General features: G+C 52.1%; 1 protein-coding gene across 2 annotated transcripts in view; it reads right to left on the bottom strand.

The window, feature by feature from the left end:
* The window catches only part of PLCG2 (phospholipase C gamma 2), a 159,188-nt gene that overhangs the window by 92,879 nt on the left and 39,038 nt on the right, over positions 1 to 27,271 (bottom strand). For both annotated transcript variants that reach the window (XM_045439855.1, XM_045439856.1), the window contains exons 3-5: positions 5,668 to 5,811; positions 3,624 to 3,717; positions 2,822 to 2,869 (exon numbers count right to left, since the gene is read on the bottom strand). In XM_045439855.1, coding sequence (XP_045295811.1) covers positions 2,822 to 2,869; positions 3,624 to 3,717; positions 5,668 to 5,811 — 286 coding nt within the window. The remainder of the gene's footprint in view (positions 1 to 2,821; positions 2,870 to 3,623; positions 3,718 to 5,667; positions 5,812 to 27,271) is intronic.

The following is a 27,271-nucleotide window of genomic DNA, read 5'->3' as shown; positions in this document are numbered from 1 at the left end:
TGGGTGGCTCAGTCAGTCAACTGTCCGACTTCAGCTCAGGTCATGACGTCCCAGTTCGTGGGTTCGAGCCCCGTGTCGTGCTCTGTGCTGACAGCTCAGAGCCTGGAGCCTGTTTCAGTTTCGGTATCTCCCTCTCCCTCTCTCTCTCTCTCTCTGCCCCTCCTTCCCTCCTGCTCTGTCTCTCTCTCTCTCAAAAACAAATAAAACATTAACATTTAAAAAAAAAATAAGAAATGGGGCACCTGGGTGGCTCAGTCAGTTGAGCGTCCGACTTCGGCTCAGGACATGATCTCACGGTCTGTGAGTTCGAGGCCCGCGTCGGGCTCTGTGCTGACAGCTCAGCCCAGAGCCTGTTTCGGATTCTGTGTCTCTCCCTCTGACCCTCCCCCATTCGTACTCTGTCTCTCTCTGTCTCAAAAATAAATAAACATTAAAAAAATAATAAAATAAAAAAATAAGAAGAAAAGCACCACCAAGCAGTGATGGGGGAGCCCCCATCCTGGTGGCACGCCCAGCAAGCTGGGTTGCTGCAGACGAGTCAGGTTACTCCTCTTGGCCTCAGTGTCCTCATGAAATGGACCACGAGGCACCCAGCTCAGCAGTCTGAACATTCCAGAAGCCCCTGCAACTCCAAGAGCACCCTGGCCGCTGCAAGCCCAGTTCTCCACAAATGCCAGCTGCTACCCCTTTTGCCTCTGGATGCGCTCGACGGTGAACGAGGCGGGCTGGCCGAGACAAGTGCCAGGGAGCTGGGCACCGCCTGGGCCCGACGGCCTCGAGCCTGCCACCCGCCGCCCGCCCGGGGGTCTTTCCTTGGCTTCTGCCACTCCTTTGTTTTCCTTCAGGAAACGCCATCGGTCGTGGGCGACAGGAAGGGAGGGGAAACTGGCAGAGCAGAAGTCGGTCGCCCTGCAGCTGGCACCTCGGTCGGAGTTCCTCTGGAAAAACTCCACCCGGGCCTCCCAGAACCACAGGAAAGGTGGCGTTTTCCACATGTTGACAGAGCGGCGGGGCTCTGCCCGAGGAGAGCAAAGTCGGGGAGCGTGAACGGTGAAGCCAGGAACAGGGTGTCAACTCCAGAAACTGACTTCCTCTCTGCTGAAGGTTCTGGTCGATGGAAAGATGGACCTCTGAGCGGGAATGCATTCTGAGCAGCACAGCCAGAGGGAGGCTTCCGTTTCTTGACAAGACGGAGAGGCGGACTTCCACACCAAAGCAGCAACCCTGTACCCGGCGTGCACGGAGAGAGGGCCCGGGGGGGCTCCACCTGCCACCCCTGTGCCAAGCCCAACAATGAATCACCTCGAAGCCACACAGAAAGGAAACACGAGGGAGGCCCCACCTCGGAGGCTGAAAGAGACCAGTGTGAACAAAATCCTCTGACGCGGGGACCCCCCAACCCCAGATCCACCTGCATCAACACCAGGGCACAGCCCGGGGTGAGGGACCACACGGTGACTGCTGGACAGGTGGACGAGGGAGGGAGTCGCAGAACACGGAACGTGTTTCTGCAGACCTAACGACGCGGCTGAACGTTTCACCAGCACCGGTTACAGGTTCTCCATCGTCCCGTCGGACGGCGTACGTGGAACAAACCACGGAGGAGGCACGTCCGAACCCTGACATCACCAGGTGATGGAGGACAGCGGCCTGACCCCCAGGAGCCTGCGAGATGGAAAGGGGACACCCGGGACAGTCGGAGAGGCTAGCTGCGACCTCGCATACCACACTGACATACCTTAGCGGAGAAAAGGAGGAAGGAAAATCACTTAAAGCTAAGAAAAAGAGCCTCTTTTGTGAGGCTCAAATGATATATTCATTATAAGTGCCAAGCACAGTATCTAGTATGTGGGGGCTCAATAAATGGTGGTTTTTATCAGCTTATTATTAATAACAACTGGATCATAACCTAAAAAAACAGATGAGAGCATCTTCGACTTCCCTCATAAATAAATACAAATTTAAGCAAAAATCTGCTGTTGCCTTTCACCCATAGGTCATCACGGGTCAGTCCGGTGATACAGGGCATAGGGAAAGGGGTGCCCTCCTGACCGCTGGGACAAATGCTAATTGTTACCACCTCCCTCAAAATGGTAGACCAGAAAACGCTGCATGGCTGGGACCCCTCCTCTAAGACTCTATCGCACACGTTTACCCACAGGGAGACCCAAAGGTTGCCACGGCAACAGTCGTCACAATGAAAACAAAGGACCAGGAATCACTCTGCCTCCATCAAGAAGGAAATGATTTCTCATAAGTAAGGAAATTACACTCCAGCCAAGGACAAAACCATGTTTGTTACAGAAACGTCTGGCACACAGCATCATGTGTGCTGACAGGGAGGGAACTGCTCTGAGACGTACTGTTCAGTGAACAAGCACAACGAATTGCGTGTTAGCCTATTGCCCGGCTCACGTCCGCCCAGCCCGAGTAACCATCACGAGTCAACACGGGTTACTTCGTTAATGGTGGCCCTCTGTCCCACCACAAAATTGGGCAGGCGCCACGGAGATCTCGTTTCTCCCCGGGACACGGAAGGTGCTGGAATACGAAGGCCTCAAGCACAAGGTCCAAGTGCTCCAGAGAAGTTGTCTGTGCAGACGGACTCGAGCATCCACGGAAGCAAGGCCCCAGATGGTCGTGTCTCCATCAACACCCAGCACCTGGCGCGGTGCCTGGTACCTCGAGGGTCCAATCCAACCTCACGAGGACCTTTCCACACCACAAAACATGCTCCGACTGCCTCGGGATGTTCAAGGAAAGAACACCAGAGGCCAAAATGATCTGGAAGAAAACCCACAAAAATATGAATGAATCTCACCTGTTTCTTCTGGTTTGATCCACTGAATAAATCTGCTTTCTCAGCCAACTGGGAAGAGAGTTGAGACAGAGGGAGAGACAGAGAATTAGTACACAAACAAAACTCGTTCTATGGAATGGGGGCAAAGGAAACTGGAAACAAGAGGAATTTTCCAATTTGCTAACTCGGGCAGCTTGGGAAGAAGCAGGTTTCTCCTTGGGGCTGACACGCCCTAGTTAGGAGCCAAGAGGCCCCTCCTAGTGGAGCCCAGAGGCCGGCATTCCTTAAACTGACCATCCTCTCTGATGACATTCATTAATCCCCCCAAAAAGCTGGTAAGAAAAACGGCGGGAATCCGAGGGCTTTAACCGAGGGGACGAGAATTCACACACAATCCCACACAGACGTCCGTGATGCTGACTCCCGGGCAAGGCAGTCCTGAGCCTCCCCAATCCAGGAGGCAGTGGCAGTTGCGAAATGCGGTACCCTGCATCTGACTGCGATTTGGTGAGCTGGTTTAATCCCTTCCTGATGTAAGAAGGAGGCCCTCAATCCTCCCCTGGGACACAACGCCAACGTGTATTTCTGGCTCGGCTTCAACGTACTCCTCACCCCACCAGGCCAAGCAAGGCTTAGCATCGAGAGAGGCTCTCCGACGAGAAGGTGGGGAGCCCACAGCGCCTACTGGGAGCTGCTGCACACAGGACACTCACTGAGCCTCCAAGATGAAACGCCCCACTTTTCTTTTCTTCACTCACGTTGGCTCAAGGGAAAAGAATAAATTAATGTGCAAATACAGAGATAAACAAGCAAAAGTCAATACCTCTCAATAATGGTGGGCGTAGACGCACTCATCGCTTCCTGGTGTAAGATTTTCAAGCCAGAGAGCCACTTAGTCGCGTCTTCTTTAGAATCAGCTGGACAGGTGAATAGGAAGGCAAATGTTGTTACTCGCTGGGAAAACCTCTACAGACAGACCGAGCCCCACACAGCCCATGGGGACGGGAGAAGCCAGTGCTCGTTTCTAGTTTTGCACGAGGGCACGGAAAAGGCATCTCCTTCACACCTTCGTGGCTCTACGACCTGCCTTCTGTCCAAGATGAGGCCACGTGCCAGCGATGACCCTTCTACAGCAGGGGTGACAAGTGGGACACCTCTTCCCCCCACGAGTTTTAGCTTTTACTCCTATGCTAACGAATAAAGTGCAGGGTCTAGGATTATTCACACCCCAATCCAGAGCAGCCCTCAGCATTTCCCGTTTCCAGATAAGGTCAGGGAGAAGGCAAGGGCTTGGCATCACTGAGGGACCACAAGTCCCTCGGCACCGCTTCAGGGCTGTGTGACATTCGGCTGGTTCCTCGGCCTCTCTGTGCCTCACTTCCTCATCAGTAAAATGGAGCTAGCAAGGCAAACGCCTCTGAGTTATGACACATGCCTTAAGGACCAGCTACCCTGTTCACATGGACGAGAGCACGCTGAGGCGGCTGCTCTCACCCTTCCCGTGTGCAGGAAGAGAATATGAAGCTCAGAGGGCAGAGAGACCCGTCCCAGAGCCAGTAAGCGTGAAGCTGGGATCTGAAGCCAGGTGTCACTCCCTCTCTACTGGACTTGAACTGGAGAGCTCTGGAAGAGACACCCCAGAGTGGAACAGACACCAAAGCTGGCACCCTGGACTCACGGTCTCCCTGCCCAGAACAACCAGACCTCAGCCTGCAGCCGAACAAAGTGGACATGACACTCGAAGTTCACGGGCCCAGGCCCCTCTCTGCTGCGTCATCTCTGCACCAACCACACGCCAACCGTCAGACGTCCGCCCCCCACCTCCCACATCCAGCTTGCTATTTCCCTCCTTCAGCTCCTCACACACGCACCACCCTCCCCCCCGGGCTGGCCTCCCTCTTTCCTCCCAACTCCTACGTATGCCTCAAAACCCAGTTTAAAAGGGCCCTCCTCTGCAAAGCCTTCCCTGGAAGTGGGCCCTCCGTGCCGCTACAGCACACTGTATGGTGATTGGCCTCTAGCTCTCATCACAGCGCACTGAGAGCCCCCGTCCACAAGGCAGCGACTGGGTCCCATTATCTCCACGGTCCCAGGGGCCTTTAGGTCAGTCCAGCGCAGAGCGGACGCTCAGAGGTGCGTGACAGACAGAGCAAATCAACGAGAGCTGCTTTGCCCTCGTTTACATGTCCCCAACCATGCTCAGATTTCGTCTTCTCCTCGCCTTGGTCTACCTTTAGTGGGATTTACTTTCTCTCTCATCGGTCGTGGTTGAACACACAGCTCTAAGTCAGTAAGTCCCAGGGCTGGGCCTGAAGGGGGGACAAGCTTCTGCCTCTGAGTCAAGTGCTGAGCTTTTCCACAGCTTATCTTCTGGCCTCACAGAGGCTCTTTCGGCCTTTTGGTGGATTCATAGGGCTGGCTGGAAATCTCACCTCCAGATCATGTGTGAGTGTACGTGTGCATGCACGTGTGTGTATGTGTGTGTGTGCACACATATGTGTGAGATACAAGATTTCAGGATCCTTCCTCCAGATCAGCTAAGCTGAGTAAACAGTGTAGACCAGGCTCTGTTGGATGAAAACTAGAACCTGCCTTCAGTAATCTACATGAGCCAAGCAGGCCCTTAACAGACACTTACAACATCCCATTGGGGCAGACGCGATCATTCTCCCTGTTTCACAGCTGAGCAAACTGCAGCTCAGAGAGGTTGAGCGGCGTGCCCAAAGGCACACAGCTAGAAAGAGGCAGGGGAGAATTCAAAACCCCGATGTCCCTGGAATACACATGAGGGCATTCTGCTGCTAGAGGACGTCCCGGGGAGGAAGCCAGGCACAGTCAGGGAGGAAAGCACACAGACGTGCACTCACCTGCCAAACTGAGAGTGCTCAGGACGAACTGGGTGCCATACAAGATGGTGAAACAGCAGTCCTCCTTCTGGCGGGCTGCCTTCGCGCGCTCAAAATCCTTGGAGTTCTTCCCGGGGCGGATTTCCTTGATTTCCATGATATCCACTGGAAGACAATTGAGAGGAGCCCATGAGAAGCTGGAGTTCACTCCGCCTGGGGACACAGACCGCGCCTGCACCCCGCTCACGCACAGCCCAGCCCCCTCATCCCTGGCCTGGAGACAGGCAGTCCCGGCCCCTCAGCCCTGCCTGGACGGCAGGATTACACGCAAGCAAGTAAAAACCTGGCTGGTTTAAGCTACTAAGTACTGGGACAGTTGTTGTAGACCAAGAGACAGCAGAAATAAGAGGAAATCCATTCTCCCTATAATCCCTGCTGCTGCTGGACTCCAACCCACTCCTGGACAAATTGGGCCAGGATGGCCACCTGGCCCAGGGGTGACCCCTCCCCCTCATGGATGGCCACCTGGCCCAGGGGCGACCCCTCCCCCACAACGGATGGCCACCTGGCCCAGGGGCGACCCCTCCCCCTCACAGATGGCCACCTGGCCCAGGGGTGACCCTTCCCCTCACACACAGGATGGCTGCCTGGCCCAGGGGCGACCCCTCCCCCCCACAGATGGCCGCCTGGCCCAGGGGCGACCCCTCCCCCTCACGGATGGCCACCTGGACCAGGGGCAACCCCTCCCCCTCACGGATGGCCACCTGGCCCAGGGGTGACCCCTCCACTTCACGGATGGCCGTCTGACCCAGGGGTGACTCTTCCCCTCATACACAGGATGGCTACCTGGCCCAGGGGCAACCCCTCTCCCTCACGGATGGCCACCTGGCCCAGGGGCGACACCTCCCCCTCACAGATGGCCACTTGACCCAGGGGTGACCCCTCCCCCCACACACAGGATGGTTTCCTGACCCAGGGGTGATCCCCTTCATCGATGGCCACCTGACCCACTGGGTGACTGCTTCCCCCACAGATGGCCACCTGACCCAAGGGAGACCTCCCTGCCTACCACAGGATGATCATGGACTGTCATAAGACAAACTCAACCAGTCCCTTCCTCCCCTTTTTTTCTGTCAAAAAAGCACCTTTCCTGGGATAGACCCATTCCCGCTTCAGATGATGCTGATCTGCCCCTCTTCGCCTCCTACCAAGACAAACCACAGAGGGGGCCCAAGGGTCCTAGGAATGACCAAGGTGCCCTACCCCAGGGGACCACGACTGCTTCAGGTACGAGCACATGGCCCAAACTGGGCCCCCTGCATCCTCCGGGGACTTTTTTGGCCAGAGATGTTTGCAAAATTTCTCTTGCTGCTGCCCCCTGGCTGATAAAACATGAGTCTGGGGGTAGCGGGGAGCATGCTGCCCGCCACGTACTATCCATTCCCACGGCCAACACCACGATCCAAGCCACTGGAATCTCTCGCTTGGTCCACCGAAGTAGCCCAAGTTATCAGTAGCCAGAGTCATTTTTATGAAATACAAACATACTCAGGCTACTCCTGGGCTTCGAACCTTCTGATGGCATCCCGGTGCTCTTAGGACTAAGAGCCAAGGCCCGGTGTTGACCCCGCCAGCCTCTGCACCCTCACCCCCCATGCTCCAGCCACCTGGTGAGCGGCCGGCCACCCCCACCACAGGGCAACAGTACACGCTGTTGTTTCTGCTAGGAATGCCCTTTGCCTGGTTAGCTCCAACTTCCCCCTTGCCATCTCAGCTCAACCACCATCGGACGCATAGAACACCCTCCAATTCCTGCTCTCATACTTACCAGCCCCTCGCCCCACAGCTCAGAACAGAGGCAAGAGCCTAATGCTGTGACTCGTGGAGTCAGAACTCTTTCCCTGGATGGTGCTCCCTTCCTCATCACTGTGTCCCCTGCCTCCACACCGCCCCCACCCCCAGCAGGGTGGTTGGTAAACAGTAGAGCCCAATAAATAGTTGTTGAATGAGGAAGGGGGCAGAGAGACCGGGGACAGAACCAGAGATGGGACAGAGGGAGCTGGACGCAGAGATGTGAACAAACACACGTAGAGAAACCCAACAGGGGAAAGAGAGACAGAGACAGGAGCAGAGGACAAGCCACCCAGCCGAGGAGGGAGGGAGATACAGACATACACACACGGTCAGAGAGGCAAAAGCAGGAGAGATGGAGACGGAATGAAAAAGAAACAGGCATTCTGAGCAGGCAGGTGGTCCAGACCATCCACCACCTTCCGCTTCAGCCCCAGGAAGCAACTCTGCTCTGTTCAGAGCCGGGCCCGTCCTGGACAGGCTACAGGCACCACCTCCCCCTGCAACCCCGCCACAGTGGGATGGCTCGCCTCCGTGATGTCCTCCCACCCACTTCCCTCTCCCCAGGCTTGTCCTCGCTCCTCGCTCACCAGCTGACCAGATCTGGGCAGATCTCACTGAAGTGACTTAGCAGTACCTGCCTTCTCCAGCCCCCGACTCATCCTCTTATTTCTAGATCCGTGCTGTACCGCTCCTCACTTGCACGAGTATGTTTCCAGGTTCGTCTACCTGTGGATGTACATTTCCCCATCCCCCCACCAAAGCCCCAGGAGAACAGGGATCGCGTCCATCCTGCTCACCCCCAACTGGAGCCTCACGGCCCCCTGCACCAGGGCCTGGCTCAGAGCGGGAACTCGGGTTCCCACGGAATGAAGGAATTAGGTCCTCAGGTGCCTTGGTTTGGCTTTCCCCAGAAGGGCACCCTCAGGGGAAGATTTGAGCACAGTGGTTTATTTGGGAGGTGATGCCAGGAACACCGTAGAGGACTGGGGATGTGAGACAGACAAGGAAAGCGGCCGAGCAGGAGGAGGATGCTAGGAATTGTACTGGCCGGCCATGGGCACCTGGAGCTGACCGCACGGGGGCTGTGGGAGGCCTCACCCCACCAGGAAGCAAGACAGCCAGGGTATGTATCCCTAACCGCCATCTGCTGTGGGTTGAGGGCTGTCTCGGGGGCCTGACTCCCCAGTCCTCAAGCAGAGGGCTGCAGTGATCACACCAAGCTGGCTTCAATGTGCAGAAATGACTGCTACAGCCATCAGAGTCCGCCTGCGGGGGCCTTTGCCACATCAGGTAATTGATCCAGTAGCTTCTGTGCTATCCCCACAGGATCGGTGTGTTGGAGGGGTCAAAGGCCCAGTATCTACTGCAGGCAGAAGAGTGATGGATGTGCGCAAGTCCCAGCTACTGAAGAGAACAGCTTCTCGGGGCTCCCAGCCGAGGAAAGCCGAAACGCGGACACAGGACAAGAGGTCACTGCCTGTACGTGCTGTATCCCCAAAGGTGTCTTGGCTCAGCAGATGGACCTGGGATTAGAGACACCGCAATCTCTTTGAATGTAACGGCGTTATTAAGATACCGTTCACATAAAATTCATCCATTTCAAACGTACGATTCACAGGCTTGTGGAAACCTCCAGCAAAGTCAATTTAAGAACGTCTTCACGACCACCAAGAGAAACCCACACCCTTCAGCTGTCACTTTCCATTCCCCATCCTGTCTGCACACCAGCCCCTGGTAGCCACGAACCTACTTTCACTCTCTACAGAGCTGCCTTTTCTGGACACTTCATATACACGGAATCACAAGGCACGTGGTCTTTTGCGTCTGTCTTCTTTCATTTAGCATGAGATCTTCAACGTAAGCTGAGGCTAGTGCTTTATTCCTTTCTAGGGAGGGGTAATATTCCAGCATGCAGATGGACGACGTTTTCTGTGTCCGTTCTTCCGGTGACAAGTGCTTGGATTGTCTCCACCTTTCGGCTACTGTGAATAATGCGGCAGTGAACGTTCGCATACAGGTTTCTGTTTGAGAACTTGTTCTCAGTTCTCTTGGGTATCTCCTGGGAGTGGAAGGCCATCCTCCTGAGTCCACACTCTCAGGGTTGCCGGTTTAATTGTGAGGTAACACCTTCATGCCACGGGGTTGTCCAGCCACCAAGCGGGCCCGGGAAGGCGCTTAAACGTCCATGTCAAGTCAGCCGTGGATGGGCCTGTGGCTGAGGCCTCTGTGCAAAGGCAGGGGTGGGGCCACCACTCAGCCCTTCACAGCTGTCACTGCTACTTCCCAGGCCTCCAAGCAAGGAGGGGCCAGCTCCAGAGGAACCGAGGGCTGCCCACTATCCACGACCCCCACCCTGGTTACCAAGAGCCCCAAGAAGGCAGACAGGAAATGCCTCAAGCAGCGGGTGGTGCGGGGGGGGGGGGGAGGGGGGTTCTATTTGGTAATCGGCCAAGTCTGAGGGGCCTGTTGGTCATCCCTGATATGTATCTGATCTTGCATCACACAGGGGCACCCTGCTGAATGATGACCCCACTGCCCATGGGGTACAGGGCACAAAGCGGGGGTCAGGCCTCCTGCGCTCAACTCGATCAATCCCCAGTTAGCTTTCTGACCTGCAGCTGGAAACAGAATCCTAGGGCCGGGGTTGCAAACTTGCCTCCCAAGTCACGCAAAGTTCACGTGTGGTGCCTAGTGGATAGACTATGGAACCAGACTGCCTGCGTTTGAATCCCAGCTTCTAGGTGCTTCCAGCAGGAATTCACCTCTTTGGGCCCCCACTTCCTCATGTGGACAACAGGAGCAAGAATGGCCTCCTCACACGCGGCTCTTTAAAGACTCAAGGAGCCTGCGAGTGCACGTGCGGGTATTAAAGTAGCACCCGGTAGGGGCACCTGGGTGGCTCAGGCGGTTAAGTGGCCCACTTTGGCTCAGGTGATGATCTCGGGGTCTGCGACTTCGAGTCCTGTGTCGGACCCCGGTGCCTGCTGAGGATTCTGTGTCTCCCTCTCTCTCTCTGCCCCTTCCCCGCTCGTGGGCACACTGTTTTGCGCTCTCTCAAATAAATGAAAACATTAAAAAAAATAATAAAAGAAAAAAAAAGCGCCCGATAATTGTAACTAATAGAGATGTAGTAACTTCTAGGTACTTGTTAGCTATGATTTTTTGAATTACTGATACAAGTGAATAAAGTTGCTCTCCCGGAAGGTATAAGAAAAAACACCGTCTCTCAATTTCTCTGTTGTGGACATTGAAGGGGCACGTCCAGAAATCCTGACGTGGAAAAAAAATCCACCGCAGCTCACGTAAATAGGATCCTGGATGTTAAGTGCCTGTGTCTGCACTTGTACGTACGTACCCACATGCATGCACACACACATGTACTTATGTATTGTGCACAGATGTCTAACAACTCTATCTAAATACCCACTGTAACTTGCCAATCTTTTTTTTTTTACACAAGATGCACTACCCAGATTACACCCACTGTAGATGTTTGTGTGCAGGGACTGATGAAAACACTGGTGTGTATCAGTCTGCAGTAGGACAGGACCATATTCAGTAGTCCCAATGCTGAAAATCATCCTGCCTCAAGCCGAGTGTCCTGCCCACCCAATTAAGTCCTGCTGGAGTCCTAGCGTTTACCTCTGACACGCAAACTACCAAATCGAGTCCCGTTTAGATGACCTCTCTATGGGGCGCCTGGGTGGCGCAGTCGGTTAAGCGTCCGACTTCAGCCAGGTCACGATCTCGCGGTCCGTGAGTTCGAGCCCTGCGTCGGGCTCTGGGCTGATGGCTCAGAGCCTGGAGCCTGTTTCCGATTCTGTGTCTCCCCCTCTCTCTGCCCCTCCCCCGTTCATGCTCTGTCTCTCTCTGTCCCAAAAAATAAATAAACGTTGATGACCTCTCTAGTATTTTCAACAGATTATTTCACGGTCATTTCTATTAAGTCACAAAGTAGAAGACAAGGGGAAAAAAAAATTAAAATTCACAACCAACACCACATGTTATCCTACGTACTATTCGCAAGCATGTCCGGGAACGAGTTCATTAAAGCATCGAATAATTAGGTGGCTACCAAATGATATTTGTTGCCGTCAATGCTCTGTATTCGTGCAGAATACACAATGGGTTGGCTTTCAGATGTTTACAGGTATTAAGCAATACTGGAGAAATAGGTTTTTTCCAATCAGTTGGTGATTCATCACCATTTATATCCACGTTTAACAGGACATACTACATGGCTATCTAAAAAAAAAAAGATGTCATTACTTCTGTTTCCAGGAACACATTAGACTCAGCTAAAGAGGGACACCTGTATCTGTATACATATATATGTGTGCATGTAAAAGCAGGAGAAAAGGTAGAAAAAATAAGATTTCTCCAACTAGCTGACAATAAGGGTTACTGGTGTGGAGGATGACGGGCTAACGGTGGGCTTGATCTGCCTGGGTTGGAACTTTTGCCAAGGGCACACACACATTCACTAAGATGACCGACTTTATTTTCAAAGTAGGCTCTGGTGGCCAGAGCTCAGACCATGCACGCTCATGTGGTGGGGCTCAGCAGCCGTGTTTCCTGCTTGAAGAAGTGAGATAACACGGCCACAGAAGTGAGGCCTCATCTCTGCACAAACTTGGCTTCCCAGCATCACCTAGGGCTTTCCCCAGGTCCGACCACGCTCCCGGCTGCCCTCCCCACCCATCACCTGCAGACACACACTTGGGGCTCCAACCTCTGCCCACTCCCCCGCCCTCTTTGTTGGCCGTCCCCATGACCCCATTCTTCAAACTGTTTCCTTCCCGGGCCACTCTCAGGCTGCCCCCCACTCCTGGAAACACTCCTACCCTCACACCGGGCATGTGACCTTTTCTTTGATTCCCACACTTGCCCTCAAACGAGGGCAAACAGGCTTAAAGCATCGTCAGGGAAGCCCCAGTGGTATGCAAGGGGAAAAGGGACTGCTGAAGCTTGGCCACCTTCCCACACATACCCGCCCCGCCCCCTGCCCACGTGCCAGCCATTCAATCGGCCAGGTGGTTACTAAGCATCATGCTGAGGATGTACTGGGAAGAGACACACGGACGTGGCCCCGCCCTCAGAAGCCTGGGGAGGACAGACCCTCTCTGAACCAGCACACGAACACATAAGCCTCCAACCACACTGAACACCTCAAAGGATGGGAACAGAGTCTACATGGGGGCTTCTCCCCACAAGGGGAAGAAAGGCTTCTCCGAGGGCATCTTGGTAGAGTTCTGAAGGCTGGAGGGAACCCCGGGAGGGGGGGATGTGGGGGCGGGAGAGCCCTGCGAGGCACCCCAGAGCTCGGGCAAATCACCTCCCATCTCGGTTCTTTCCTCATCTGCACAGTGATAGCAATACCTCCTTCAACGAGCTGCTCTGCAAACAAGTTGAAATTACACTAAATAGAAACCGCGTGGCCCCCAGGAAGAGGTCTCAGTCAAGGTTAATTTAGCTATTGGGATGCATGTCCTTTCGTACCACCTTCACTGCTGCCAGCGGTCTCACCTTGTCTCACGGGTGCTACGTCTCGATGAAAAACTCTGCTTTGCCAAACCAAGGGTGCCGGGCTGTTTCGCATACATGACAGCAGGTAACCCTGAAGCTACATCAACAGCTGAGATGGACTGTGGGAGACACGGTTAGAAAAAGTCAACGTGGGGCGCCTGGGTGGCTCAGTCGGTTAAGCGTCCGACTTCGGCTCGGGTCACGATCTCACTGTCCGTGGGTTCAAGCCCCGCGTCGGGCTCTGTGCTGACTGCTCAGAGCCTGGAGCCTGTTTCAGATTCTGTGTCTCCCTCTCTCTCTGACCCTCCCCCATTCATGCTCTGTCTCTCTCTGTCTCAAAAATAAATAAATGTTAACAAAAAAAAAGAAAAAAAAAAGAAAAGAAAAAGGTCAACGTGAGGGGCACCCGGCTGGTTCAGTCGGTAGAGCACGTGGCCCTTGATCACAGCATCACGAGTTCAAGCCCCAGTTGCACATAGAGCCTGCTTTAAAAAATAAAAATAAAAAGGGTCTACATGGGAGACCTAAAAGAGCTCAACTTTAGAAGAATCTAGCAGCCAGGGGCACCTGGGTGGCTCAGTCACTTAACCATCTGACTTCAGCTCAGGTCATGATCTCAGAGTTTGTGGGTTCGAGCCCCACATCAGGCTCTGTGCTGACAGCTCGGAGCCTGGAGCCTGCTTCGGATTCTGTGTCTCCCTCTCTCTCTGCTCCTCCCCAGCTTGTGCTCTGTCTGCCTCTCAAAAATGAGTAAACGTTTTTTTAAAAAAAAAAAAGAGAGAGAGAGAGAAGAATCTAGCAGACATGTGCTTCAAGTCTGACTCTGCCCATCCAGGCTACGCAACCTGGAATGGGTTTCTTCATTCTGGCTTCGCCTTTACTTTCTCATCTGTAAAATGGGAACGAATATCCATCCCATACGTAGATACATCCGCAAGAACTTGGTAAAATGTAAACTGTTCCGCGAGTTTCAGATATTAAAGTCCTTTGAAAGCCTAGGTGTTGGGGAGTGACAGGGGGCTGCCCTTGTCTTCTTTGTTAAAAAATACAGTTGCTGGAACCGTGCCATCTCCAGCGGGGAAGGTCCCAGCCTTGCGCTTCCACAGGAGAAGACCCTTCCAGGACAACAGCACTCAATTGAGTAGGTTGTTGTGACTGTCATGCTTGGCATTCACACAGAAATGCTGGATGAACTGCTTTATAGATGCTTCAGAGTTTTAAGTGATACTGGAGGAAAGGAATGAGCTAGTCTCTCCAGGGACCCTTTCTCTCCAGGAGAGCAGCCAACAGTCTTCAACAGGAGTCCCTAAGAAGAAAGTAGGCATGCCCAGCTCAGTCTCCCTGTCTAGTTCTGGTCCAGTCTGTCCCCCAGGAACCATGTGCCCTGCTCTGCTCCCTGCCTCTCAGAGGGGGCTGCCTCCAAGTGGCCCGTGGGGGTCCACCAGGGCCACAGACAGAGTCAGCAGCCCAGGCGCCAGAGACAGAATCCAAGCGAGACTCCCCAGGAGGCACACACCCAGAGCAGACCTTCTTTGTCACTATTTGTCACTGACCTGTGTTTCTCAAGCGTCTCCAAACTCACGAGAAGATGAGAAAGAGGGGCTTCCTGAACCGGCCAGCTAACACCCCAAACACCAAGCATCAAAGAATTCTGTAAACACACACTCTTTCAGGGTCACTTGAATTTGATGTTTTCCCTCTCCTGCCGGAGACTCAGTGCGAATAATCCTGTCGTGTGGTAGGTATGTGTACCCTAAATGGTGCCCACATCTTGTTATGTCGTGTGATACAGTTTAACGTCAATTGGAAAAAATACACATCTAGCACCATCTGTAAATTTAAGTTAAAAAGAACGAGTCCATTTAAAACTACAGATCGCATATAAAACAGGTGGAGGGCTGGTATGACAAAAATCAGTTAAGACCTTAAGGAAGGGCTCGCCACCTTATACACGGCCTGTTGAAATTTTAATCTGCTTGGCTTTAAACCAGTCCCGTCTCCCACAGTTACACGGAAGGCCTTCACTGTACCAAGATTATAGATAGATCGTGCCCCACCCCACCACCCACTGGACCAGTTGTTGATTTGGGTTGTTTTCTTTTTTTCGGAGTCATGTTTGCTTCTGACACCATTTCTCAGATGTCAGTCATGAGATTATCACCTCTATGAAGTCTGCCATGTCTGTATCCTGCTGGCACTGTGTGACATTGGTCTTTTAAGTCAACTCACCTTTTCAACTGAAAAAAATATATATATGTACAGATGTATTTCAATAATGAGTTGTCTCTGGTAAAAAGAGACAACCATGTATAACAGGAATCGTACAACACAAAGGCAGTGGCAACGGGACGTGATTAAATTCTGCCTAGAAACAGCTGATGCCACAGACCAAGCCCTCAGCGTGGTTCCGAGTTATAAAAGGTGAGAAAGCAGAGGGTAGAGGGCGTGAGGCCGACCAAGCCGTGTTAAGACTCACACATGAGACAGAAGTCAGAACGGTGGTGACCTCCTGGAGGCGGTAGGTCCTGGAGTTTGGGGAATGAGCTAGATCCAATCTGGGCAGTGGCCGGAGAGCATGGTCACAGAGGTAACCTTATACATGCTTATACCCCCCGCTTGTGCATTTTACCATATGCATACCTCACGCACAGAGTGAGCGTAGTTATTAAGAGCACAAGGATCCTTGTCACGACGGACGGGGCTATGGCGGCAGATACAGGAACGCGCACACAGTACAGGTCAAACGGAGGAAACCTGAAGACGGTCTGTAGTGGACCGAATCAATGCCAGTACCCTGTGCTATCACACCGTATATAATTCTGCAAGATATCACCATTGGGGGCAACAGAGTAAGGTCTCCATGAGCTCTCTCTGTATTAGTTCTTACGACTTTATGTCGATCTACCATGATCTCCAACTTTTCAATTAAAAAAATACGAAGTATCAAGAAGGAAGGAAGGAAGGAAGGAAGGAAGGAAGGAAGGAAGGAAAGAAGGAAGGAAGGAAAGAAAGAAAGAAAGAAAGAAAGAAAGAAAGAAAGAAAGAAAGAAAGAAAGAAAGAAAGAAAGAAAGAAAGAAAGAAAGAAAGAAAATGCTAATACCCAACAGATGTTCCCCTTGACTCGATCAGAGACTGCAAAGGAACCACTCTCCCTCCCTGGGCAGGGTCTGCAAATCATGGCGCCCAAGACTAGGTTCCCCCAGGGACACTGTAGAGAGATTTCCCACCCCCTCCCCGTAGGCTACTTCTCCATCCTAGGAAGAGACTCTGTGTTTGCCTTGTGCCAGGATCCAGACTATTTCTAGCTGGGCCAGAAATAGACGCTCATGCCGCTCTCTGATAAGTCAGTCAGAAACCCAGAGGAAGTAGCCTGCAGGGGGCCTGGGGCAGGCCTGGCTCAGGGGCCCACTCACTCGCAAGGGCAAAGACAACAGCCAAGAACACAGTTTCTATGAACACCCGCCAGAAGTCTGTGCACAGTGCCCGAGGAAGGGCAAACGTGGACCCCTTTCAACGGCAACCTCTTATTTCGTCGTGTCCTTCCCTAACCTCAGCCCGCCAAGCAGCCCTGCACATAAACATATGCTCACTCTTTCAGTCAGATAGTTTGCCCTTGTGTTTTTAGGAAAAGAAAGGTTCCGAGAACACAGACTATTAGCTCAACTCTGACCAGCTGGGGTAGAGAAAGTTCTAGAAGCTGATTGATGCCGAATGCTCCCATGGAAAATGCTGGTCCTCATCTTCCTGCCCACCCCTTGGCTTCAGAGGAAACCAGAGAAAAGTGAAGGGAAGCCACATTTACAGAAACATCTAGGATGGGATCCCAACACGTGTGTGCTCATGCGAGGTTGACCTCACCATGTGCATTCCAAAAATGGGGAAACTCAGGCAGATTCAGTGACTTTCCAAGGCTACACTAGTTGAGCCAGGACTTCACCCCCAGCAGTCTTACCTCCCAAGCCTACTGTTTTTTTTTTAATTTGTTTATTTGAAAGAAGAGAGAATGAGTGGGGGAGGGGCAGAGAGAGAGGAGGACAGAGGATCTGAAGCAGGCTCTATGCTGACAGCAGAGAGTGGGGCCCCGACGTGGGGCTCAAACTCACCAACCATGAGATCATGACCTAAGCTGAAGTTGGACACTCAACAACTGAGCCACCCAGCCTCCTCCCAAGCCTGTATTCTAAACCATAACACAGGGGAAGATGGGTTCTTTTCTGAGGAAGATCCCGCCCTCAACCCTCCGGGGCTCAGATGTCACCCTGAGTCCTTTGGGATTCTTCCTCTTAGAAGCATCCCTGCAAGGACCCCAGCTTGAAACCCTAACAGGCAGGAGAGGCTCTGACAGCTCCTGGTCCATCCAACACCAGGCAAGGGGCAGTGGGTGGCTCAGGCAGTTAAGCGTCTGACTCTTGATTTCAGCCCAGGTCATGATCTCAAGGTTGTGAGATTGAGCCCCGCGAGCCTGCTTGGGATTCACAGTCTCTCCCTCTCTCTCTGCCCCTCCCCCGCTCATGGTGTCTGTCTGTCTCTCTCCCCCACCGCACACACACACACACACACACACCAAAATAAATAAATACACATAAAAAAAAAACCCAAACCCAGTCCAGTGCTTGGCATCCGTTATCTCAGAGATGCCTCGTGCAGCCCTAAGAGTTAAGTGGTCACTGTTCCCAGCCCACCCATTTTTCAGAGGAGGAAACAGAGGCTCCAGCAGGTTGGGTGTGCTGGAGGTCTGAGCCAGGCCCATCCAGCTCTGGAGCCAGGGTTCCCAAACACCACCCACACCGGCTCCCACACAGAGGCACTGGCACAGACTGACCTACCAACTCCACTCTGCCAGCAGAAAATGGAGCCCTGCCAAGGTCAATCCCAGGGTAGAAGCACCTGATTTGGAGGGAGAACAGACCAGAACCTCCTTATAAAGTATTTATTAGGTGCCAGAGATGACTTCACCGTCTCCTCTCTCTTCCTGCCAACCTTGGGAACAAACCCCCATTTTCCAGAGTTGGCTTAGGAAACTGAAGTCATTCCCTCGGCCACCTGCCTGGGCCTTGATGCCAAAGGCAGCAGGGCGGTGACGCACAGGCGTCTCACAGAGAGCCGAAAGCCGTGGGCAAGGTGGCCGGGCCCTTTCCCCTTCCTTTTTCCATTTTCGACAGAGCTGTTACCACAACGGCCTCTCGGAAAACCCTGGGATGACCGGGTTAGAATCCAGCTAAAGGTGGATCCTTTCTCTGTAACCAAGTCTCAGCAGGTAGAGAGAGATGCCACAAGTATTGAGGGCTCCCGCTGCCAGAGGCAGTCGTTAGATAAGAGAGGCAGAAATACCTTTCCATCTTGTTAATGATCAACAGGACCGGCCGGGGGGGTTTCCAGACGCTGCCCCTCAGCGCGAGGCCCTCCCGCTTTACCAGCAGAGACTGGGTCATGTTGGCCAGAACACTGGCTCAGGACCCTCGCCACAGCCTGACAGGGCCGCAGTCAAGGGGAAGGGATTCATAGGGACATGGACAGATGGCCAGAGAAGGCCCTGGTCTCCCAGAAGCCTCTCCAGATGGGTGCCCCAGGGTGAATGCCCCGCACACCCACACTGGCCCCCTTGGCCTAGAAAGCCTTCCTTGGAGACACAAAGCCCTCATTCTTTCAAGCGAGGATTTCATCCTGAGCCCGTGAGCCTTCATGGGGTCCCCGAACCCCAAACATGGGGCCTCCGTGCTGCATAATTTTGGCAGGATTCAGCAGGTTCTCCAAGGAATCCAACAGCAGGAACAAAGGGCACTCATCTCGGCTCAAGGCTCAGCTCAAGTGTCCCCTCTCCGGGGAAGGCCTCCCTTCCTCTTCTCAACTTCCTCTTTCCTCTGGCTCTCATATCTACTGTAATTACTTGTCTCCCTGCCTTGGTGCCGCGGCCCCAACACCATGCGAGCTGGGTATGCAAGGAGCCACGCAGTTACGGTCGGGGGTGTGCTGGTTCCTCCAGCAAGGCAACACCTTCCTACTCTCACCCTGCTCCCTGCGGGCTCAAGGGACACCCACGATCCCCCCCCCCCCCCCCCCCCCCGTCAGAGCCAAGGCAGGAGGGCTGGCCTATCTCACTCTTCGGCTTTGCAGGAACGGGTCTGGCCCTCGCCAGGCCTCCAGGCAACTCACATCAGACTGCTCCCAGAAGTTTAACTAAAATGCCAAATTGTGTTCGAGAAGGAACACAAGAGCAGGTGCTAAGAGATCTGCCTTTACTCCTCTGTGGTCTGACCTGAGGATTATTCCAAGAAAGGGGCTACCGTGTGGAGCGGAGGCCGAGAGAGGGATGCTGACTGTGTCCACCGCCACGATAATAATGGCTAATATCCCCCAAGCATTCGCACCATCAGGCATGGGGAGAAAGCTTTACATCCCTTTCCTCACTTGGGCTCCCCATCACCACGATATTGTTATTATTACTCCCATTTCACAGAGAAGACTGAGGTCAAAAGACTGTCAAGCGTGCAGCTGCTACCAGGCTCTAAGCTCTCAGCCCCATGGTGGGGCCTGAGGGGTTCCAGCAAGAAGAGGCCCCACCGGAGTCGATCCCTTCTGCTGGGAAAGGGCCCTGCTACCCCTGCTTCGCCTCTGCAAATGAGTCTTCACTGTGGTTAGCAAGCCAGCCCTTCATTTCCCCACTAGGCTCAGTTTTGCAAACCAAGGTCAGGGGTTGGGGTGGGGGGGGCGGTGGCGGGTGGTGGCAGTTCCTGTTACAGCGAGCGAGAAGGTGACAGTCTTCCTTCCCTTTCAGAGAAGGCAGGATCGGGGCAAGAGGGCTCCCCCTCCCCGCCAGGCTGGTCTGCCCCAAGTCCCCTCGGTACAAGAATCCAAGTCCAGCCCAGGGGACACGAACACTAGTCTGACTCCACAACCGGGGCCCGAAACCCACAACCTGACTTGCCCTTGACAAGAATTATTTGCCGGGGACTGGCCCTGGGCTCCAACCACGAGTCAGGCAGAGGGTCCGAATCCCAGCCCTACCATGTCACAGCCACAGAACCTCTGGCTTCCATTTATCCCCTGAAGATGGGCACCCGAGACATGGGGCCAGGCTCATGGGGCAGACGGGAGGATTTCTGGGGGCAACAGCTCACATCAAGGAGCTCAGGGAGTACATTACACAAAGCTGTGCTACGTGCTTACTGCTATCACCCACAGACAATGGGGAACGCCCAACCACCCGTTCACCCAGCAAAGAGCTGCTGAGGGCCCATGTGCCTGGGACACTCGTGGGAGCTGGCCTTACCAGACAGACCAAACCCCTGCCCTCGAGGAAGTACATTCTAAGGGGGGCAGATAAGCAAATCAAGATCTATTACAGCACTTAATGCTACCAGATGTAAGAATTAAACCAAAGCAGAGTGAGGCACGGTGGGTGAGAGGGCAAGGGAGGAGTTCTGGTACCAGGTATGATCAAGGAGGCGTCCTCAGAAGAGGTGTTCTCTAAGCTGAGGCTTGAAGACAGTGAGGACAGATCCATAAGGGTGTCTGGGGAAGAATATTCCAAGTAGAACCAACAGCAAGCGCAAAGGCCCCAAGAGGGAAAAGTGCGCCGTATGTTCTAGAAAGAGCAGGAGGTCACTGGCTGGGACACACTGTGCATGTGCGTGTTCCCTGGAGCCTTTATGCTCCCCACTGCCTGCCCATCTCACCTCTCCTGCCTACACGTTCTAATCACGCCAGCTCTGCGTCTATACATTCCTCCGCACCACCTGCCTGGAGCCCCATCCCCTCCCTTGATGCATCCCTGGGCAAGGGTCTTACCATTATTTAGTTCTACCTTCCTGCTCATTTCTGTAACCACAGAGTTCGGGGAAGTGCCTAGCACCAAGCAGGGAGTCAGTCAAGAGGCAGGACAAGGCCCCTGGACAGCGGTTTGGCAATCGTGGATTCTGGTGACAAGGCCCACTCCCTCCTGCCAGGCGATTCAACCTCTCAGCATAGACCCGCAAGAAACTCCCACCTGTGCCAAATGCAGCACTGCTTGTAAAGGAGAAAGGGAACCCAACGGGAATGTCCACGATCGGAAGAGAGAGCACACTGGCTCCTGTCATCGGTGGATTGTGCTACGGTAATTAAGAAAACATCCATTTGTATTCGCATGGATAAGTCAAAACCCCTCAGTGCAACGTGGTATTCTGAATGGATTCTGGAACAGAAACAGAACGCTCGTGGAACAACTGGGAGAATCCAAATAACGTCTACAGGTGACAGGTGTGTTATCAACGTTAATTTCCTGGTTCAGACAAATTCATCAAGTACCATAGGATAGGGCAAGGTGGAAGGAGAGAGGTGTGTGGGAACTCTGCTAGCCTTATAGCTTCTCTGTAAGTCCAAAATTATCCTAAAATTAAAAGTTTATCTTGGGGGCGCCTGGGTGGCACAGTCGGTTAAGCGTCCCACTTCAGCCAGGTCACGATCTTGCGGTCCGTGAGTTTGAGCCCCCCGTCGGGCTCTGGGCTGATGGCTCAGAGCCTGGAGCCTGTTTCCGATTCTGTGTCTCCCTCTCTCTCTGCCCCTCCCCCGTTCATGCTCTGTCTCTCTCTGTCCCAAAAATAAATAAACGTTGAAAAAAAAGTTTAAAAAAAAAAAAGTTTATCTTGAAAAAATACGGAGCAGGAAATATTTATACAAATGATAACAATTTATTTAAAAGACACAAACCAACCACCAGGGGTACCACGATTCTAGGTAGTCCAGTATACGAACAGTGTTAAACATCAAAGAGAAGGGTGCCCAACCACTTCACAAAATGTTATTTCTGGGAGAAATGACAGAGGCTTTATAGCTGTATCTCTGATGTTTAATTTAAAAAGGTCTCAGGGCCCCTGGGTGGCTCAGTCGGTTGAGCATCAGACTTCGGCTCAGGTCACGATCTCACGGTTAGTGGGTTCAAGCCCCACATGGGGCTCTGTGCTGATGGCTCAGAGCCTGGAGCCTGCTTTGGATTCTGTGTCTCCTCCTCTCTCTCTGCGCACCCCCCCACGCCCCCCCCCCCCAGCTCATGCTCTGTCTCTGTCTCTCAGTAATAAAATGAATGTTAAAAAAAAATTTTTTTAAAGGTCTCAAGCAAATAGGATGAAGAAAATGCTGAGCTGGTTAGAACTGGGTCACCGTGCATAGGCAGCATTTATATTATTTTCTATGCTCTGCTATGTATGTTTGAAATATTTCATAACTTAAAAATTCAAACACCGAGGCGCCTGGGTGGCTCAGTCGGTTAAGCGTCTGACTTTGGCTCAGGTCATAATTTCGCTGTTCGTCGGTTCCAACCCCACACTGGGCTCTGTGCTGACAGCTCAGAGCCTGCTTGGGATTCCTTCTCTCTCCCGTCTCTCTTTGCCCCTCCCCGACTCACACTTTCCCTCGTAAAATAAACAAACTTTAAAAGAACTCAAACACCTATTGAAATAGTCAAAAGAAACAAAAACTCACAAATCGACAAATACCAGAGAAGCAGAAAAGGGCAGAGCTGAAGCACATCCCTCATCAACGTTAAAACCTGGATTCTAGAATTCCCTGTCAATTCCTGGTCTGGAAACATTTGAGAGATTCAGTGTTCACGAGAGAATTCATTCAACGATCCCCCTAAAGCCAGGCTGTAGTTGTTGAGATACAGCCTCACCACGGGATGTCGGGACACCATGTATTAAAACGTGTCCTGTGCACACCCGGGAACTCCTCTTCCAGAGGCCCATCCTGCAGAAAGATCAGCACAGGTGCACAAACAGCCAGGTACAGGGGGTTTCCATCCTGCCTGGTGGGCAGCCGCCCTCTGGAACCCCCTTTAGCCATCGAGAAAGAATGTAGCAGACCTGTGTGTCCGTACAAGGCAGCTGCCCCGAGGGGAAAAGGCAAGCTGCAGAATACACATCATGCGGACCTGTTTGTATTTAAAAAACCATACATGAGGTACCTAAGTGTGCATGTATACAGGTGGATAGACACATAGGAAAGATGTTTTGAAAGTACACTAAGGGTTGGGGCTCCTGTGGGGCTCAGGCGATGAGGCAAGCAACTCTTGATCTCAGGGTGGTGGGTTCGAGCCCCACGTTGGGTGTGGAGATTACTTTAAAACAGAACATTTAAATAATACATTCCTGGTTAATATCGGTTACCTCCAGGATTTGGGGGAAGGAAGGAAAAAACATTTTTCGAATTCTCATATTGCTTGAATTTGTTGAACAGGTATCATTTATTTATTTATTTTTTTTTTTTAACAAATTTTTTTTTTTTTTCAACGTTTATTTATTTTTGGGACAGAGAGAGACAGAGCATGAACGGGGGAGGGGCAGAGAGAGAGGGAGACACAGAATCGGAAACAGGCTCCAGGCTCTGAGCCATCAGCCCAGAGCCTGACGCGGGGCCCGAACTCACGGACCGCGAGATCGTGACCTGGCTGAAGTCGGACGCTCAACCGACTGCGCCACCCAGGCGCCCCAAACAGGTATCATTTATTAACAAAAGGGCAAGAACGAGACCCATTTGTCTGTTTACAGTGACCAAAAAAAAACCCAAAAACCAAAAAAACAAACAAACAAACAAAAATCAAGAAACAAAAAACCTGGAAACATAGTGAAGAAACAACAGCTGAATTGTGGTTCAGCCACACAATGTGGGTTATTACGAAATCAGTCAAGAGGGTATATTAGACTATCTACGTCAGGTGAATTAAAAGAAATTTCCTGAACAATTATTCAAGTGACAACATGACAACAGCAAAATGCTGCAGAGATGGTCAAACCATAAAGAAAAGCAAAGAAGCCCCCTGAAGAGAGAAGGATGATTGGGAAGACAAACGTGGGGCTTCTAGATTTGAGTGAAAGTTACATGGTAGTTCATCTTATAATTATTCATTATACTGAAAAACCTGTCACTTCAAAAAAGTAGCTGGAAAACACAAAATAATCCATACAGCACAGTCTCTATAGTGGCCACATGCCCACGGCTCATGGACCTCATCTCCAGCCACTCTGCTCCCAACATCCTCCCTGCCTTCCCCCCCACCCCAAACACAGCAAATGTGCTCTGGCCACAGGACCTTGGCACCTGCCATGATTCAGAACCCATTCTCTTGCGGCACTCACTCTTCCCTCTACATATGCCACACTGCCCTGGTGCATCTCCAGACTCAAGCCAAGTGTGAACAGAACCAACACAAACAAATAAGAAACCAAAACTGTGGGCTAGGTGGCAGGAGGCCTCTAGTGATGAACCCCTAGACTCTGGCTCTTCTCAGTTCCTTTTTTTTTTTTTTTTTAATTTTTTTAATGTTTATTTTTTAGTTTTGAGAGAGATAGAGAGCAAGCAAGCAAGCTTTGGTGGGAGAGGCATCAGACAGAGAGGGAGACACAGAATGGGAAGCAGGCTCCGGGCTCCGAGCTGTCAGCACAGAGCCTGACAAGGGACTCAAACCCATGAAAAGCACGATCGTGACGTGAGCCGAAGTCATATGCTTAATTGACTGAGCCACCCAGGCGTCCCCACTCCCCCCCTCCTTTTTTTCTTAAATCCAAGATTTGGCAAAGAGAAGGAATGCAAATTGAAAGGAAAGAACTTCACATTCATTGCAACCTTCCACATAACACACCCATCCCCGGGCAACGAGAAACGTTGCATCTATCCGTCTTCACGGCAGACTCTGGAAGGCCGGTGCTGCCCAGCCAGCTTACACAAAGGAACAGGGTCCCAGGTGAGTTTGATAACCGGCACGAGGTCATCCCAGGAGATCTTCCCAGGATCCACTCCAGACCCCAAAGACCCACCGATCACAACTGTGGCTCATACAAACAAAGGAGGAAGCACCACGTGACAACTCAGCAATAAAAATCATGAAAATCCTCCCCAGTCCACACAGATTTTAGAAACCACTGGCTGGGGAACTGCATCTGGCAGCAGATTTGTGTTGTCAGGTCAAGATCACGTTGTTTATTTGTTCAACTGAGTCAGTCTTTAATAACAGTGAAACTTGGGGCGCCTGGGTGGCGCAGTCGGTTAAGCGTCCGACTTCAGCCAGGTCACGATCTCGCCGTCCGTGAGTTCGAGCCCCGCATCAGGCTCTGGGCTGATGGCTCAGAGCCTGGAGCCTGTTTCTAATTCTGTGTCTCCCTCTCTCTCTGCCCCTCCCCCGTTCATGCTCTGTCTCTCTCTGTCCCAAAAATAAATAAACGTTGAAAAAAAAAAAATTAAAAAAAAAAAATAACAGTGAAACTTTACAGGAACGACCTATGTTTTCAGCCTCACATCTGCTGACCCTGGGCCTGTAGAGTGGGGTACGATTTGCCCACCCTTTACCAGGCATGCGTGGGCCCCCCACTGACCACAGTTCCCACCCATCCTGGCGTCTCACCCATCCTACAGCCTGTATGTTTTCTGAGACCCTGTCTTTCCACTTATTTGGGTCATTGGGCCTTGTATCCTACAGTAATGGAGTTTCTGATCCCTCGTCTGGAACAGAAGAGGTTGGATTTTTAAAGCAATAAATGGAAGTTTTTTTTTTTAAGTTTTTTAAAATTTCTTTTGAGAGAGGGAGTGAGCACAGGAGCATGCAGGGGAGGGGCAAAGAGAGGGAGGGAGAGAGAGAATCCCAAGCAGACTCTGCACAGTCAGTGCAGAACCGTGAGATCCTGACCTGAGCCGAAAGCAAGAGTTGGACACATAACCAACTAAGGCACCCAGGCGCTCCAAGAAATGGAAGATTCTATTCTCGGGTCTGAAAACTTAATTGCAGCTATGCAGAAGCAGTCGGTGCTCTAAATGTCAATTGACGTAGCAGACATTAATTGACGAGGCGCCTTCCCTTGCACACCGTGAAAAACACTGGTGAGTCTTCATTTCAGCATAAGGTCAGCAAGGAAGTGCGTCCTTACGCCCCACAAGCACAGTGACAGAAAACCCGTGGGGCACGAGGCAATTCCTCATGGGAACTAAGGAGGCTGTGTGCAGAGACAAGTTCTGGGCCAAGTGTCCTGGCTCCAGTTATCACATGGGTTGTCTTCAGACTCCAGCAGTAAAATCCAAGACTCCCAAAGGGATATGGGAAGAAATTTCCAAAAAAAAAAAAACCCCAACAACCCAAAAGTTGCTCAAAATGGTCTCAGGCTGCCTTGAAAGATGTACTGGATGGGGCGCCTGGGTGGCGCAGTCGGTTAAGCGTCCGACTTCAGCCAGGTCACGATCTCGCGGTCCGTGAGTTCGAGCCCCGCGTCGGGCTCTGGGCTGATGGCTCAGAGCCTGGAGCCTGTTTCCGATTCTGTGTCTCCCTCCTCCCTCTCTCTCTGCCCCTCCCCCGTTCATGCTCTGTCTCTCTCTGTCCCAAAAATAAATAAACGTTGAAAAAAAAAATTAAAAAAAAAAAAAAAAAAAGAAAGATGTACTGGAAAAATCATGGCAAAGCTCTTCCAGCCAAGTGGCTTCAGGAAAGTCACGCTCCTTTTTGGGTTTCCATTTCTTACTCTGGAACATGGGCATAGAAGGATTTATAACCAAGGACGGAGGTTAACAAGACCACTCAGAGGGCACAGTTAGTAAGTGGCTTCTCCATCCACCACCACCACCATTTACTGAGCCTGTTATCCTAAGTGCTTTTTTATAAATTAACATTTAATTCTGAAGCATCTCTATGGCATAGGTCTTACCGTTGTTCCCTTTCCATCAGTGAGACAGAGGTATGATGAAGACTTGACCTCAAGGTCACAATGGCAGGTGCAAAGCGGGGATTTGAACCTATCAAGTCCGTCTTTGGGGTGCACCCTTTGGCCATGACCCTTACTGGCCCCTGCTACCTGTATGGACCCACAGGTTGCACTGACACCTTTATCTGTCCCCTCCGTGTGTCAGCTGGGATTCTAGAGCTCTGCCCCTGGTAGGGGGAAAACAGGTCTCCAAAAAGGGATGGAACCCACAGACCCCAGAGGTAAAACAGAGAGGGGGCAGGAGGACTCTGGGGCAGGTAGCTGAGTGGGGGATAGTGTACCTCTCACCATGGTGGGGAAAACAGTGCAGGTTTTAGTGGGCAAGGCCTTGGGGTGCCTGGCTGGCTCAGTCAGTGCAGCATGTGACTCGATCGTGGGCTTATGACTTTGATCCCCTGTTGGATGAAGAGATTACTTACAAATAAAATCCTAAAGAAAAATAAAGGGGAAGGCCTTAATGTTTTTTTTTTTTTTTTGCAACACTTTCCAACATTCCATTTTAGACAGGTTGAGGGTGAAGGACTCA

The sequence above is a fragment of the Leopardus geoffroyi genome, chromosome E2 (genome assembly GCF_018350155.1).
Source record: "Leopardus geoffroyi isolate Oge1 chromosome E2, O.geoffroyi_Oge1_pat1.0, whole genome shotgun sequence".
NCBI lineage: Eukaryota > Metazoa > Chordata > Mammalia > Carnivora > Felidae > Leopardus > Leopardus geoffroyi.
Note: the sequence above shows the minus strand (reverse complement) of the source record. Positions and strands in the feature narration are given on the sequence as shown.